The sequence below is a fragment of the Pristis pectinata genome, chromosome 6 (genome assembly GCF_009764475.1).
Source record: "Pristis pectinata isolate sPriPec2 chromosome 6, sPriPec2.1.pri, whole genome shotgun sequence".
Lineage (NCBI taxonomy): Eukaryota > Metazoa > Chordata > Chondrichthyes > Rhinopristiformes > Pristidae > Pristis > Pristis pectinata.
The window spans coordinates 49,194,818-49,211,659 of record NC_067410.1 but is presented as its reverse complement, the minus strand read 5'-3'; the positions used below and the strand labels follow the sequence as shown (position 1 = coordinate 49,211,659).

The 16,842-nt window shown below is 42.8% G+C and overlaps 1 protein-coding gene and 1 long non-coding RNA gene across 2 annotated transcripts in view; one reads left to right on the top strand and one right to left on the bottom strand.

Moving 5' to 3' along the window:
- Positions 1-1,434, bottom strand: part of LOC127571140 (uncharacterized) — a 43,613-nt gene extending 42,179 nt beyond the window's left edge. Inside the window, exon 1 of the long non-coding RNA XR_007956449.1 lies at positions 1,210-1,434. This is a non-coding gene — a long non-coding RNA (uncharacterized LOC127571140). The remainder of the gene's footprint in view (positions 1-1,209) is intronic.
- A 187-nt stretch (positions 1,435-1,621) lies between these two features.
- Positions 1,622-15,483, top strand: manf (mesencephalic astrocyte-derived neurotrophic factor). Its single transcript, XM_052018197.1, has 4 exons — positions 1,622-1,889; positions 11,177-11,304; positions 11,696-11,837; positions 14,223-15,483. Exons 1-4 carry the CDS (start codon positions 1,658-1,660, stop codon positions 14,405-14,407), a joined length of 687 nt encoding a protein of 228 aa, XP_051874157.1. The 5' UTR covers positions 1,622-1,657; the 3' UTR covers positions 14,408-15,483.
- Positions 15,484-16,842: the final 1,359 nt, after the last annotated feature.

The window sequence follows — 16,842 nt, the reverse complement described above, 5'->3', positions numbered from 1 at the left end:
CTGTGTCTAATATCAATAGTTGGGAAAGTTATTAGAAAGATTTCTGAGGGACAGAATTAGTATACACTTGGAATGGCAGATATTAAAGGTAGTAAGCAAGGCTTTGTTAGTGGGAGATTCTGTCTATTTTGACTGAATTTTTCCAGAGGTAATGGAGTGTGCTGATAGGGGCACTGGAGTTGATATAGTCTATGTGAACTTCAGTAAGGCCTTTGACATGGTCCCACAGAGGATCCAAAATTTGCTTGGTAATAGGATGGTGAGGGTGGAGGTTGTTTTCTTGATTGGAAGCCCGTAACCAGTGGTAGACCACAGGGATTCATACTGGGACCATGACATTGATTAGTTAAGGTGGGCAGAGCAATGGCAGTTGGAATTTAACACTAATAAGTGAGGTGATTCATTTTGCAACAATTAATAATTCTAGGACAGAAACAATGATGCTATGGTCCTATGCAATATTGATGAACAAAGGCACCTTAGTGTCCAACGATTATTGAACATGGCAGTTCAGGCAGATAAGGTGGTAAAGGCATAAAGATATATGCCTTCATTAGAATGCGAGAGCAAGGGGGTCATGATACGTCTTTATAAAACTTGGGCTGGAAACAGCTGGAGAATTAAGTCCAGTTCTGATCATCACACAATAGGAAGAATGCAATTGCACTGGAGAGGGTGCTGAGAAGATTCACTGCCATTTTTCCTGTGATGGAACATTTCATTTATGAGAGACTGAATACGCTACGTTTGTTTACTTTGGAATAGAGGAGGCTTGGAGGTGGGAGGGAAGCAAGAGATATACAAATTGATAAGGAGCACAGAAAAGACTGTTGGTGAAGAAATTTTATTCACAGCAGAGGTGTCCTAAACGAGAGGGTAGAGGGCTGGAGTAAAGGGATGACGGTTTAAAAGGGAAATGTTTGTAATCTAGAACATGCTGCCTGAAAGGGCGGTGGAGGCAGAGTCTCACTCAATATTTAAGTATCTGGACAATTAATTGACACGGAAGGCCATGGACCGATTGCTGGAAAATGACTGATATAGATGTTTACTTGATGGCAATGGACACATTGAGCCGAAAGGCCTGTTCCTGTACTCTACGATTCTATTTTTGGCAACAATTTCTGTTGTCTAAGAGCACGAAATAGCTAATACCAGTGTAACGCCCAGTGCACCGTGCGCCCAGTGCACCGTGCGCCCAGCACTCACTCGCTGTCTTCGCCCTGAGTGGCTGACGTGCGACCACGTGAAGGCTGAGGCCGGCGAGCAAAAGTTAAACACGTCGAAGGAACGTGGGGAAAGGACGAGGATTGAACTACAGGTGCAGTCTGAAGTTAGGTAAGACACCAGGGTTACTGCGGCGGCCACGAAGAGCGGGAGTCAGCTCAGGCAACTTTCCTCACGGCCTTCCAATTCCTAAAATGGCCACCGGAAGTCAAGTTCTTTGCCCCACAGTGACGTACTGCACCACCTTCAGCTCGTCTCTAGGAAAAGGCGTCACTTCCAGGGACCCGGTGTATGATTTTTATTGGTTGATTGCTGCGCGGCCAATCATAAGACGCCAACTGGCCGCTGGGGGACCTCGCCGGGTGCAACCCAAGCCGGTAGCGTGACGTAAGAATGATGTACTCTGAGTGACACATCGATTGACCTCTCAATGGCGAGACTGCGAGGGGCGGGGCAATGCCGGGAGAAAACGTGGACCAATAGGCGTGTGAAGCGTTGGGTTGGTGGTGCGGCGTGTTGCCGGTGGATACCGAGGCGCGGCCCGGCCCGGCGCAGTGTAGAGATGCAGCGGCTCGGTAGGATGTTGGTGGTGGGCGGTGTGGCTGCGGCTTTTGTCTTCTTTGTGGTGCCGTCCGAGGCGCTGAAAGAAGGAGAGTGTGAAGGTAGGAACCGGCGCCGTGGAGGCGGGAGCGGGGGGGCTCGGTGTAATCCCACTCCTGGCCCTTCCCCCGCAGTGCCTGCGCTGCCGACCGCTTCCCCCCTCCATCGCCCCTTCGGGTTGAGCGCTCCGGACCCCAACCGCCGCCCCTCCGTCCTTTGACCTGCCTTTGCTCGCTGCCTCTTCCTTGCGCAGTATTTTACGGCGTCCCAAAGGCCCCTATCCTGATCCTTTTCTGTATCCCTGCAGATCATTTCGTGTATCTAATTTCCCATTTTCAGACGCTGATTTAGGTTCCACGATACCTACAAGTATCTTACTCCTTCATAACTGTTTACCTGTCGTTAGATCTTCCCTCAGTCTCTTCTAAAGCTGATAACCCCGGTCTTGCTCTTTTCTTGGGGTGAATTAGTGTCCTGGAGGTTGGGGTAAAGTGAAGCGGATAAGGGAGATTAAGGGGAATGCGCCAGAATGTGGGAGAGGGGTAACTAGTTAAATGAGAGGAACAAGATAGGAAATTGACTCGAAAAAAATTGAGAGGGTAGAAAGTGAGATGAGATTTCCCTCCTAATGGAAAAACTGCATTTCATTTTAGTAATGCAGGGATTAAATCTTGAGTAGCAACCTTAAAATGTGATTGCTGAATAAAAATAATATGAATTTTAAATAATAAAAGCACAGATGTATTATAACAAAAAGCATGCAAAAGTGCCTTGCAACTAAGGTATCACTCTTGGTGGACAGTTGCTTTTGTCACAATGCCACTTTAGAAAGATCCCACAGACAGCAATGAAACATGATCCTGTCACATCTGTTTTTCCTTTCTTCAATGAAGCTTTCTTTAAGATAAGCTTTAACTAAGATTGACTGCAGGTCTACAAGCCTCCTCTCCTAGAATCAATTTATTATCACTGATTTCACAAAAGTTACCATTAATTTAAAGAAAAAGTTAGTGCAAGAAAAAAATAATGAGGTAATGTTCATGGACCATTCAGAAATCTGATGGTGGAGGGGGAGGAGCTGTTCCTGAATCATTGAGTGTGGGTGTTCAGGCTCCCGATGGTAGTAACAAGAAGAGGGCATGTCCCAGATGGTGAGGGTCCTTAATGATGAATGCTGCTGCTTGTGGTGCCACCTCTTGAAGATGCCCTCAATGGTGGGGAAGGTTGTCCCTGTGATGAAGCTTGCTGAGTCTGTAGTCCTCTGCAACCTCTTGTGATCCTGCACATTGGAGCCTCCATACTAGGCTTTGATGCAATCAGTCAGAATGCTCTCCACTGTACATCTATAGAAATTTGGTGATATACCAGATCCTCTCAAACTCCTAATGAACTAGAGCCACCAGCGAGCTGCCTTCGTGATTGCATCAATGTGTTGGGCCCAGGTTAGATCCTCGGAGATGTTGACACCCAGGAACTTGAAGCTGCTCACCCTTTCAATATCTAATCAGATGTGCTGTAGTTGCACTTGCAGACTTGAAAAGGTTGGCTGATTAGAGTATGTCACCTTACTCTCCTGACAAAGTGTAGCTGTGCACTGCATCATATAAGATTGCTGTTCAAGATGACCTCAAACTTGCTGAGTAACACCAGTAGAAATCCACTACTGTTTCTTAAAAACTGAGTGGTAAATCTGAGGAGCCTATTTGTGCCAATATGAGCAGGATACTCAATTTCTAATTAATGAATGCGAAAATGAGATTAATCTAGAAGAGGTTCGTTTGGTTTCAGTTTTCACTGCACTTAAGAACTATGGCAGCTTCTATCCATTGGCAGTGGCAGATAAAAGGTTTTTGGCAGGCTCATTAATTATACAGCGTTTGCTTTATTTTATTGGGCCTCTACTCCAGCTCCTCGGTGGTAGTAACAATACCAGGTCTCAATTTATGTAGGTCATTGGATGCAGGTACAATCACCGTTGAAACAGACAGAAATTTGCTTTCTGGCATTACCAGAGGAAGTAACTTGATGGTTATGCTGTTGAAGCAGTAACCTAGATATGGAATTCACAATGATTACAGCACAGAAGGAAGCCATTCAGTCTGAATTAGCTCCACTCCCTTTTTCTTGCTCATAGCAATACAAGTTTATCGCTTCCAGATACTTATCTAGATCCCTTTTTGAATTGATTGAATCTGCTTCCACTGCTGCGCATGGTAGTATGTCACCAACCCTAACCACTCACTGTATTTTCGAGGAAAAATTTCTCTAGTAATTTTGGTTCTTTTACCAATCATCTTGATTCTATGCTCCTAGATCTTGACTACTCTGTCAATGCAAACGGTTTTTGTCTGCACTTCTATTAGGGACCCTCACAACTTCCTGTGTTTCAAGGAGAATGATCCTAGATTCCCCAGTGTATCCACATAACTAAATTTCCTCATCTCTGCAATCATTTTGGTAAATTTCTTCTGCACCTTTTCCAGAAAGTTTGTATGTTAAAGAGTGCACGCAGAACTGGATGCAGGATTCTAAACCAGTGTTTTGTAAACGTTGATTGTGACTTCCTTGATCTTGTGCTCTCTGCCATTTTATAAAGCTCATAAGCTTTTTTTTAACCACCTTGTCAATCTGTGCACCTATATCTCAATGAATACTTCTCTTCAGTATTCACCAAGGAGAGGGGTCTTGATGAGGCTGAGGACAGTGTTGGTAAGGGTAATGTTCTAGAGTATGTAGATATCAAGAGAGGATGTGTTGGAGTTGTTAGAAAATATTAGGACAGCTAAGTCCCTGGGTCCTGACGGAATATTTCCCTGGGTCCTGATGGAATATTTCCCTGGCTGCTTCGTGAGGTGAAGGAGGAGATTACTAAACCGTTGGTTAGGATCTTTGAGTCCTCGTTGGCCATGGGGATGGTACCAGAGGATTGGAGGGTGGTGAATGTTGTCCCCTTATTCAAAAAAGGTAGTAGGGATAGTCCAGGGAATTACAGACCAGTGAGCCTTGCGTCTGTGGTGGGTAAGCTGTTAGAAAGGATTCTAAGAGAGAGGATCTATGAGCATTTAAAGAATCATGGATTGATTAGGGACAGCCAGCATGGCTTTGTGAAGGGAAGGTCTTGCCTCACTAGCCTGATAGGGTTCTTTGAGGGGGTGACCAGACAGATTGATGAGGGTAGTGCAATAGATGTGGTCTACGTGGATTTTAGTAAGGCGTTTGATAAGGTTCCACATGGTAGGCTTCTTCAGACGATCAGAGGCCAAGGGATCTAAGGAGGCTTGGCAGTGTGGATTCAGAATTGGCTTGACTGTAGAAAGCAGAGGGTTGTGGTGGAGGGAGTGCATTGGGATTGGAGGACTGTGACTAGTTGTGTCCCACAGGGATCAGTTCTGGGACCTCTACATTTTGTGATATTTATTAATGACTTAGATGAGGGGGTGGAAGGGTGGATTAGCAAGCTTGCAGGTGACACAAAGGTTGGTGGTGTTGAGGATAGTGTGGAGGGCTGTCGAAGCTTACAGAGGGATATTGATAGGATGCAGAGCTGAGCTGACAAGTGGCAGATGGAGTTCAATCCGGAGAAATGTGAGGTGGTACACTTTGGAAGGGTGGAGTACAAGGTAAATGGCAGGATTCTGGGTAGTGTGGAGGAGCAGAGGGATCTGGGGGTTCATATCCACAGATCACTGAAAGTCACCTCACAGGTGGATAGGGTAGTTAAGAAAGCTTATGGGATGTTAGCTTTCATAAGTCGTGGGATCGAGTTTGAGCCGCGAAGTAATGATGCAGCTTTATGAAACTCTGGTTAGGCTACACTTGGAGTACTGTGTCCAGTTCTGGTCGTCTCATTATAGGAAGGATGTGGAGGCGTTGGAAAGGGTGCAGAGGAGATTTACCAGGATGCTGCCTGGATTGGAGAGTATGGATTATGAGGAGAGACTAAAGGAGCTAGGGCTTTTCTTATTGGAAAGGAGGAGGATGAGGGGGAGACATGATAGAGGTGTATAAAATATTAAGAGGAATAGATAGTGGACAGCCAGCACCTCTTTCCCAGGGCACCAATGCTCAAAACAAGAGGACGTGGCTTTAAGGTAATGGGTGGGAAGTTCAAAGGAGATGTCAGAGGGAGGTTTTTCACCCAAAGAGTGGTTGGTGCATGGAATGCGCTGCCTGGGGTGGTGGTGGAGGCTGATATGTTGGTCAAGTTCAAGAGATTGTTAGATAAGCATATAGAGGAATTTAAGATAGAGGGATATATGGGAGGAAGGGGTTAGATAGTCTTAGGTGTGGTTTGAAGGGCAGCACAACATGATGGGCTGAAGGGCCTGTATTGTGCCGTATTGTTCTATGGTTCTATATTTCTCTCTTCCTGTGCCCTTTTTAGAATTGTGCCCTCTAGTTTGTTGCTATTTTAATTACTATTAATCTTGATTTTTGGTGCTATTTGTGAAATTTGCATTTTTCCCTGCATGATCTTGTGGGTTTCTTGCATTCCAAACACATGGGTTGGTAAGCTAATTGGCTGGCACTCTGAAATGGGAGAGGGTAAATTACTTGTAAAGAAATCCCTAGGGAAGTGGTATTGATTTTATTATTGTCACTTGTACCAAGGTACAGTAAAACCTTGTCATGCATACTGTTTGTACAGATCAATTCATTATACAGTGCATTGAGGTAATACAGGGTAAAAACAATAAAATAAAGTGTCACTGCCACAGAGGAAGTGCATTGCAGGTAGACAATAAGGTGCAAAGTCACAACAAGGTAGATTGAGGTCAAGAGTCCATCTCATCGTACAAGAGAACCATTCAATAGTCTTATCACAGTGGGGGTAGAAGCTGTCCTTAAGCCTGGTGGTACGTGCTCTCAGGCTCATGTATCTTCTACCTGATGGAAGAGGAGAGGAGAGAGAATGACCTTGTGGGTTGGGTCTTGATTATGCTGGCTGTTTCACTGAGGCAGCAAGAAGTAAAGACAGAGTCCAAGGAGGGGAGGTTGGTTTCCATGACGTGCTGGGCTATGTCCACAACTCTCTGCAGTTTCTTGCTGTCCTGGGCAGAGCAGTTGCCGTACCAAGCCGTGATGCATTCCGATAGGATGCTTTCTGTGGTGTATAGATAAAAGTTGGTGAATGTCAAAGGGGACATGCCAATTTTCTTTAGCCTTCTGAGGAAGTAGAGGCGCTGGTGAGTTTTCTTGGCCGTGACGTCTGTGTGGTTGGACTAGGGCAGGCTATTGGTCATATTCATTCCTAGGAATTTGAAGCTCTCAATCTCAGCACCATTGATGTAGACAGGTGTATGTGTACTGCCCCCTTTCCTGAAGTCAATGACAAGCTCTTTTGTTTTGCTGACATTGATATATGATCTTTATAAGTCACATGTACATCAAAACACAGTGAAATGCATCTTTGCGTAGGGTGTTCTGGGGGCAGCCTGCAAGTGTCGCCACGCTTCTGGTGCCAACAAAGCATGCCCACAACTTCCTAACTCGTACGTCTTTGGAATGTGGGAGGAAACCAAAGCACCCAAAGGAAACTCATGCAGACACAGGGAGAACGTACTTATTGTCATGACACCATGTTGTTAAGTTCCCTATCTCCTTCCTGTACTCTGACTCATCATTATTTGAGATATGGCCCACTACGGCGGTATCGTTTTCAAACTTGTAGATGGAGCTAGAGTGGAATCTGGCCACGCAGTCATGTGTATAAGGGGGTAGAGTAGGGGGCAGAGGATGAAGCCTTGTGAGGCATCAGTGTTGAGAATAATCGTGCCAGAGGTGTTGCTGCCTATCCTTACTGGTTGCAGTCTGTTGGTCAGAAAGTCAAAGATCCAGTTGCAAAGGGAGGTGTTGAGTCCAAGATCTTGAAATTTGGTAGTGAGTTTGCTTGCAATTATAGTATTGAAGATGGAGCTGTAGTCAATAAACTATAGTCTAATGTAGGTGTCTTTACTATCCAGATTCTCCAGAGATGTGACCATGATATGCTAGAATTTTACATTGAACGACTTCCCTTTCAAAGTTGGTCTGAAATCAATCTAATCAAAATAAACTATGAACGAGTAACAGGTTAGCTGAGGTACATTGGGAAAATTGCGTTATAGGTGAACGTACAACAACTTGCAAGAAATTACATTTACAATAGTGTACTTAAATGGAACTGGAAAATTGGTCCAACCATGGTTGCTGGAAAAAGCAGTGAGCCTGAAAATTGGGAGTGTTTTAGAATTCAGCAAAGGATGACTAAGAAATTGATAAAGGGATAATAGAATACGAAAGTAAACTGGTAAGAAACCAAGTGACCAGGAGCTTCCATAGGTCTGTCTTCCTTTTATTAAAAAAAAAGAAAGTAGCGAGGGTAAATATGTGGACATGAGACTGCGGAGGCTAGAATCTGGAGTGATAACCAAGATGCTGGGGGAATTCATTGAGTCAGGCAGCATCTGTGGAAGGAGACACGAGACTGCAGATGCTGGAAATCTGGAGCAATGAACCCAAGATGCTGGAGGAACTCAGCAGGTCCGGCAGCATCTGTGGAGGAAAATGAACCAGTCGATGTTTTGGGCTGAGATCCTTCATCAGGACTGGAAAGGAAGAGGGCAGAAGCCAGAATAAGAGAGGGAGGAGCACAAGCTGGCAGGTGATGATTGAGTCCAGATGAGAGGGGGGAGGAGGGTGTGATAGGGAATGATGTGAGAAGCTGGGAGGTGATAAGTGGAAGAGGCAAAGGGCTGAAGTAGAAGGAATCTGATAAGAAATGGATATTCGGTGTTTTGGATCAAGACCCCCATCTGGACAAAGATGGAGTGGAGATGGCCAGTTTAAAAAGGTGAAGGGAAGGGGTGGAGTAAGAGCTAGCAAGTGATGTGGATCCAGCTGAGAAGCAATGGGCAGATGGGGAAGGGCAGAGTGGAAAAGCAAATCCTGGCAATGATGGGAGATTTTGAGGATATGCCAGAGAAACTTAACAAAATTTCTCTACAAGAGAGAACTCACAGAAATAATGGGACGCTATGGGCTTGTGCATATGAGGAAATAAAAAATGTAATATTACTAAATATCTAACAATGATGTATAGGGGCTGAAAGAAAATCTCTTCACTCGGAAGAGAAACTTTGGAATTCTCTACCTGGAGAGCAGTGGAGGTTCAGTCATTACCTGCCTTCAAAGCAGGTAGATGAATTTCTAGATATTAAAGAAATTTGAGGATGTGGGGATTGGGCAGGAAAGTGATCTTTAAGGTAGAGGGTAGGGTGTGAACTTGTTGAATAGTAATGTAAGCCTGAGGGGCTGAATGGCCTTTTTTTACTCCAGTTTCCTGGTCTGTGCAGACATGAAGATCATGAAAACTCAATGCTAACAACTCTCAAGGTCAGGCTTAAACCTGGATCCCTGAAGCTGTGAGTAGCAGCACTGTTGCCACCATGACAGCAAAAAAAAATTTCATGTCAGTTTGACATATCTATCAAATCCATCTTGGCTTTCTCTGATTAATCCATCCCTTGTCCAGGTGACTGCCGAAGCTGCCCTTAATTGTTTATAGAACTTTCCCCACCACTATTGTTAAACTGGCTAATCTGTAATTACCTGTTTCATCCCTACATTCTTTCAGAGCATTCTGATTTTGAAGTGTGTAACATCTTTGAACACCACCCTTGACATGACAGATGTTTTGAAGGTTATGGCCAGGGCCTCTGCAGTTTCCACCTTTCCCTCAGCAATATGGTTGCATCCCATCAAGACCAAGTTATTTATTCACTTTGTGTAGGTAGCCTTTCTTGTACTCGATTATTTTACCACCCAGGATCTCAACCAGATCATCCTTTTTTTGAGACTCAGCAGCATCTTGGTGAAAGCTGATATAAAATACTTTAACGGCTCAGTCATGCTGCCAAAGAGTGTCTGTGCTGTCTTCCTATTTCTACACTCTCATGTGGCATGAGAAATGGTCCATCTTTTGAGCTCCTTGTTCATTTTCGTATCTCCTTAAAATCAGCCAACAGGATGCTGCTGCAAGTAAGCTTTTCATTGCAGCTGTGCATAGTGTACTTGTGTATATGACAATAAACTTTGATTTTCTGTACTTATGTTGTTGAAACTGACATGGTCCACAATTTTAGCCTGTTCACTCACTGCTCCCTGCCCCCTCCAGAATCTTTGCAACCAACTGATATTCTTCACCTTGCTACAGGGAGGCAACAGACCATTGCCCCTCCAACAAATCTCTCCTATTTGTGGAATTTCCTATAACTATTACTTAATCCTCTCTCCCTGTACAGTTGATCCACTTGTGCTATAGTCTTGGCTCTGTTCAAGTTCAATATCAGTGATGTCAGCTGCTGCTCAAGCTTCTCCAACTGATGTCACTGAGGTTTGTCTGTGAGCCAGAACCATAGTACCATGAGTGGCTCAGTTGCACAGAGAGGGAGAATGGTCAAGCAAGAACATAGTCCCAGAGTTCCTGATAGGCACAGGATGTGCATTCCGTGGACCTGAGGAATGCAACCATGCCTTTGTTAAATTACCTAACAGCTAAAGAATATATTAAAGTTAATTACTTGCTATTTTACTTATCCTAAACTATTTTTTAATTCCTTAACTTGTTTAAACTTGGGTGCTGTTTCCCATGCTGGCTGCATTGGATAAAATCACTGGATATAAACACCTGTTTTGCTGTAAGGGCACCTGCCACCTTGTTTGTTTCTCTGTGATCAGAATTCCACCTGACCTGGCTGACCTTTTATCCCCATTCAACTGGCACAGGCGGAAAGAATTGTTAGTTGTTAGGGAATGGCAATGTGGCCACAATATCCTAGCAAGGCCAGCAACAAAAGTGAAACTAGGTATTGTGACATTGGATACATCTGTCTCTGAAAGCAACACTGAGAAAAGCATTTGGCAAGATTGTTAGTAGGTAGCCCACTAGAATTTTGATAGAAGGGGCCCGAAGAGCCAGGGCCCCTCCAGTCCAATGATAAAATTGCTCCTACATTGTTATGGGTTGCAAATGGGCACATTTCTACAATCTGCTGAGAAGCTTCTGTACTTTCATGTGCAGAATACTCAGGCTTTTGATTTATGATCAGTTACATCAAAGGTCTTTGTCTCCCTGCAATACAGCAGTAATTGTCCAATTTATAAGAAGCATTATTTTCACTGGAGAGTAGGGAATGAGCGGGCATAAATTTAAAACTGCATCTCCCTATTCAAAGGTAAACGAAGTAGGCGTAAGTAGGGTTAGGCAGGCAAATAGTTAAATGTTGCATAACAGCTTGCGCTTCCTTCAAAAAGCAGAAAACTTGTTCTTGTTTTGTGCTAAACCAAATATTCAAATTTTGTTTTGCAGTGTGTACAACATTCTTGGAACGGTTTTACAAATCACTAGTTGAGCAAAATGCAAAATTCACTCCAGACGTGATAGGGGAACAACTAATTCAGGCGTGCAAGGATGTCAAGGGCAAGGAAAACAGATTTGTAAGTGGTTGTTAACTGGTATTTCCAGTGATAAAACTTGCCAGCTTGATGTAGCTTTACCTGTTCAAAATGGGATGTATTTAATTTAAATATTTCTAAATTCCTGTGTTAGCAGTGGCACCAGGACCTTTTGGACTGTTGCATTTCGGGCTCACTATTCATAATGGCCTGATTAAATCCAGTATTCTTTCAAATTTTTGAATGGTGCCATGGGTCTATTAGGAGTAACTGTATTGACAAATTATGGTCAGTGGCATGTCTGGTGAAGGCCCATACCCTAGGCACCCCATAATTAAAGCTAAGTAAGGAAGTACAGCTATTAGACTTCAAAGCAGTTTGGGGAAGGAGAACTGTGGGTAGTACAGCCATTAATGCATAATTTTATTTTCAGTGCTATTACATTGGAGCAACGAGTGATGCAGCCACCAGAATAATCAAAGAGGTTTCCAAACCAATGAGCAATCATGTGCCAATTAATAAAATATGTGAAAAACTGAAGAAATCAGACCATCAAATTTGTGATCTGAAATATGGTAAGTGGTGTAGGGGCAGAGGTGTGGCACTCGGGCATTCGTGTTATGAAGGAAATGTGTAAATTGATGTTCTATTAAGTTTAGAAGATTGAGGGATGACTTCATTGAAACATTTTTAATTAGGGAATTTGGTGAGGTAAATATTTACTTGAATGTGAATCTAGAACAAGTGAGCATAATTGTAAAAGCTACAATAGTTCAGGAATGATATCAGAAAGCAGGGCTCAAAATGTTTCTAATATGCTTTCCCCAAACAGATTGTACCTTGATAATTAAGGAGAACCTATCTGGGGGGAGAGCTAGGATAGATGTGTTAAGGTGCAGATCCATTTCCTTTTGATATTTGTATTTGCTAGTGGCTGGTGTTGGTTTTCCCCTGAGTGCTCTGTTTTCCTTTCATGTCCCAAAGATGTGCTATTAGGTTAATTGGCTGTTATAAATTGCTCCTGGTGTATCTTGGTGGCAAGAGAATCAGAAGAGTTAGATGTGTAAGCAAATGAATTACAAGGAAATAGGTGTATACAAAGGGATTGTTCTGAGAGCTGTCATAGATTATTCCAAATGGCCTCTTGTGTCAAAAGGAAATACAAATGAATATGGATACACTTTTTATCTTGCTGTTCACTGCTGCATGAAATCCACCATAGAATATTTTTCACAATATCAGCACTCCACCTCCCACCTATAGAAGCAACTCTTGGGTATGATGGGTGAAAGGAGCTATTGAGCCTAGTAGCTTCATCTGTGAAACTGGAAACTTCAGTCATCATGCTTTCACTGCACAGGGACATTTCACTTCCTTGTTCCATCTGTTTGGTGATTCCTAAGTGGTTCTAAGTATTAAAGAAACAAGTTAGGTTTGCTTTATATAGGCACAGTTTGTGAACAATAATTGTTAATTGATGTCTGAAGTTCATACTTTTTAGTTTGGAAGAATAAGCACTATGTGAAATAAGTGGTGCATTAAAATATAATTAGCTCAAGGTAAAAAAATTAGTGATATTGGTTGATCAACTTCTAATAAGTGTTTCTGATGAAAGGTTGCAGATTGAAATGTCAGCTGTTCATTCTGCACAGTTGCCTGATGTACTGAGTACTTCCAGTATTTGTTTTAATTATCCCATCATTAGTGTGGCTCACTTAGTTCTGCTGTTTTGTCCTGGAGTTTGAGAAAGAAATTGTATTCATTCTGAATATAAGAAGTCACAAGCTGAATTGGCAGATAACCGTTCTATTTGCATTGGTTGAGAACTGAATGTTGGCCAGGACACTAGGGATCTACCAGCAGTGACATTTGAACAAAAAGAACATCACAAATGGGTAGAGCATTTGCTGATGAACAGCAACTACAAGCCTGCAGGGTCATTGGAATTTCTTTTTATCTGTGCCTCCTTTTTGGGGATGAGTAAAATGGGTGAACTCACTAATTAGCGAGGAACTAAAGCACTTTTGGCTCAGTGGTAATGCTCATCTAAATCACAAGGCGTGGGCTATGGTTCAGTTCTAGAAATCTGATCACATAATCTGAGCTGACAATTCTGAGAGGTTTTTCATAGTCAGATCCTGTTTACACTCTTGGACGGATGTGAAAATTGCTATGGCATAACTTTAAAAAAAAGTGCATTGCCTGGTGTTGAGGCCACTCTATCCTGTGCCCAACAGCTTACAGATCTGGTCATCCATTCATTTGCTGCTTGGCTATGTATCTTGATAATGAACTACAGTAGCGCAGTGGTTAAGTTGCTGGACTAGTAACCAGAGATCTAGACCTTTGACCAGGTGGCTGGGAAATTCAAAGTTAAGCAACTTTGAAATTACAGAAAATGATCAGTGTGAAATACTGAATAGTCACTTAACAACAAAGACATCCTGGTTGCTAATGTCCTTCAGGAAATCTGCCATCCTTGCCTGGTTTGGCCTATATGCCACTCCAGACCCACCAGTGATGTTGACTTCTAATTCCCAGCTTTGTAGAGGATAGACAGTAAATATGGCATTGTCAGCAGTATCCACAAACAAATAAAATTTACAACCTGGCTGTCCCACAGGTTGGCTTTGGGGTCACTAAATAAATGCTAATTGCTTCTTGCATTGTCATTCAGCTGCAGACCAATGAGCTGCTATACTTTGTGGAACAAGGGCTTGGTTCAGTTTGCAGGATTAAGTGCAGTCTGATGTTCAGTTACTGCTTTAAGTAACATGTATGTGCAAATCCCTAATTTTGATGGAGTGAAGTTAGCAGTGTCCAGAGAAAGTGAGCAAACCTACAAATGTTTGGTGCACACAACTGTCTCCTTGGATGGAGGAATTTAATTTGGGAAAGGGGCTGAGGATAACACCACTGACCATATACCTGTCTTTCTCCTCTGCTCTGCCAAATGACAGACAAGCAGGTGGATCTGAGCACAGTGGATCTGAAGAAACTACGGGTCAAGGAACTGAAGAAGATCCTGGATGAGTGGGGCGAGTCTTGTAAAGGCTGTGCAGAAAAATCAGACTTCATCCAGAAAATCACTGACCTGATGCCGAAGTACGCACCCCATGCTGCCAAATCACGAAGTGATCTCTAGTGAAGCCCTTGCCACCATCTCATAACTGTACATTTTCCATTGGTTTTTCACTTTTTTGTATTTATTAATAAAAAAAGGGTCTTTAATGGCATGATTTGTTATAAATACTGATTCTTGGGAGGTGCTGTTTGTAGAGCTTGTATTTTTTTTTGTTTGGGAGGCGAGGAAGTTAGGATGTGGAGGACTTAAAAGTTGTCCAAAATTTGATGTTCACTGATTTTTCTGAGTAGTTTAATGAAAGGCCATGCCAGCAGATGCCCAAAGATAAAAGAACTTTTTTTTTCCCAATGTTAACACTGTTCTATACTGCTTGTCATTTTGGCTCTTGATTTCAGACTAGTCCCAATTGGCTGGGTTAGTCACCAGTCTTGAAGGGTTTTGTGTGAACAGTTTTGAGGAAGTCGAACTGTTTCTCAATTGCTCACATTGTGAGCCCCAAACTTGATTTGATGTTCTAGTTCAGAGAGGTTCTGTGACAATGCCCAGGTATTTTTTTTATCTCTATTCTCTGAAAACAAATCTGTAGGGTGAAGGAGGCACTGAGAATTGATCCCAGGTTAACCATGAAAATCAGCAAGGAACTGCAGTCACTGTTTGCAGAATAGTGGAAAATGGAGGTATTGAGGAAATGAAGGGTTGAATGTGACTGGGGTGACCTCACCTTTCTCCCTCATTTGTAGAGATGCTGTTTATGGGGACTTGGTGATATTTGCCTATTGTGGCCAGAAATAAAGGGCTTTTAGTTTTCTTTAAGGTACTGAGACTCTGCCCCAGCCTGGTAGAGAAGACAGGGGAACAGCAAGGAATTCGGTGCAAGCCTGGCTTGTGCTGACATTGAGCATTGTTTCTCCTAGCCTTGAAGGAGTGCCCCTCACTGAGTGACTCATTCTCCTCTGCTCATCAAAATTGATTGTCCAATTTTTCACACAGCCTGAGCTTCCTGTACAGTGCAGTTATCTATTAATACTAGTATTTTGTTTAGAAGGTTTTCTCTTGACCATTAAATAATTTTTTTTAAAATGTGGCACTGCATTTCTTTTGATATGAAGCATTAAATGATGACTTGTATGACTCTTTCCCTGCCCCCAGTGTGTACACATGCTTTCTTCCCTACCCACCATCCTTCCCAATAATGTTTCACTCTTTGAATCTCAAGACAAATAATCACTTTTGTATAGTCATGCAGCCCAGAAACAGACCTTTCCATACCTATCAACCATCAGCCCCTTTCTACACTGATCCCATTTTTCCTCCTCGCACCTTCATCAACTACAGCCACCCTCCCAATTCTGTTGTCATCCATGTTTCCTAGGGGGCAATTAGGTTGCTAATTAACCTACCAATCAGCAAACTTTTGGTAGGTGAGAGGAAGCCCCCACATCACAGGCAGCCCCTAAGGATGGGATTGAACCTGAGTCGACCTCTGAGGCAGTGGCACTAAGTGCTACAACATTGTGTCAAAAAAACTGTAGCCTCATGGAAGTTCTCTAGATGGGATGAGATAGAAATGTCCATATTTATCTGTACCAAACATTTGTATTTGTACACTCCCTCATACCCTTTTGTGCATGTCACAGAATACAGAAATGACAATGCTACAGAAGTAACTTTTCTACATATCTGTGCTACTGGATTTGCCACACACTGGAGAAAGTAACACATTAGAAAAGATGTCAATGCACCTCCCTTGGCCCTTTCATCCCAACCCCCCTTTGTGCTAATGTTCCTGACTTGATTAGTTCTGAATGGCCTGTCCTCCAGCCTGGCACTTACAGCTTTGATGTGTGCCTTGTTAGCTTGCTTTGCCTCTTGGTTTGGCCCTTAATTCTACAAAACTCTGATTTCCCCCTGCCCCCAATCCCTGTTCAGCTGTCTCCACCCAACATTATCATAACTTCCATAATCTCCCTATTTACCTGCCATTCTTAACATTCACTCTTTTGATTAGGTTTTTTGGTTAATCTGAAAAATTGACATTGTTAGCTATATCCAATAAGTAGATAGGCATTGGGAATGAAATCTTGACAATTGAGGTACTTGTTGACTAGTGGGGGTGATTATAAATAGCCCCTTTATTCTTCCATATCACCCAAAGATAAAAATAAGAGAGAATGAGAACAGGCTACCAAGGTGATTCCCTGACTGGAAATGGGTCAGGTTCCTTGCTCATGATTGAGAGGGATAGAGGTGAATGCAGTGGGTATTCTGTTACTAATAAAACAAATTTGAATCCAGCCTCTTGGCAATATAATACAGCTGAAGATCAAGGATATTGGAGCAGTGTGACCCAAGCAACACAGCTATAGTCCCCTTCACAATCTTAGTTGTTCAAGTATGCTTTAATATTCAACAATATGTTGACATAATACAGGAAACTGATAATAATCAGAAAGCTATTCCTGTGTTATTTTAGGAAGTTTGCTTACAGAGCTTGG

Coding starts and splice junctions, on each gene's coding strand:
- manf (XM_052018197.1), top strand. CDS start 1,658: ATGGCGAGACTGCGAGGGGCGGGGCAATGCCGGGAGAAAACGTGGACC. Junction 1,890..11,176: donor GAAAGAAGGAGAGTGTGAAG/GTAGGAACCGGC, acceptor TTTGTTTTGCAG/TGTGTACAACATTCTTGGAA. Junction 11,305..11,695: donor AGGGCAAGGAAAACAGATTT/GTAAGTGGTTGT, acceptor TTTTATTTTCAG/TGCTATTACATTGGAGCAAC.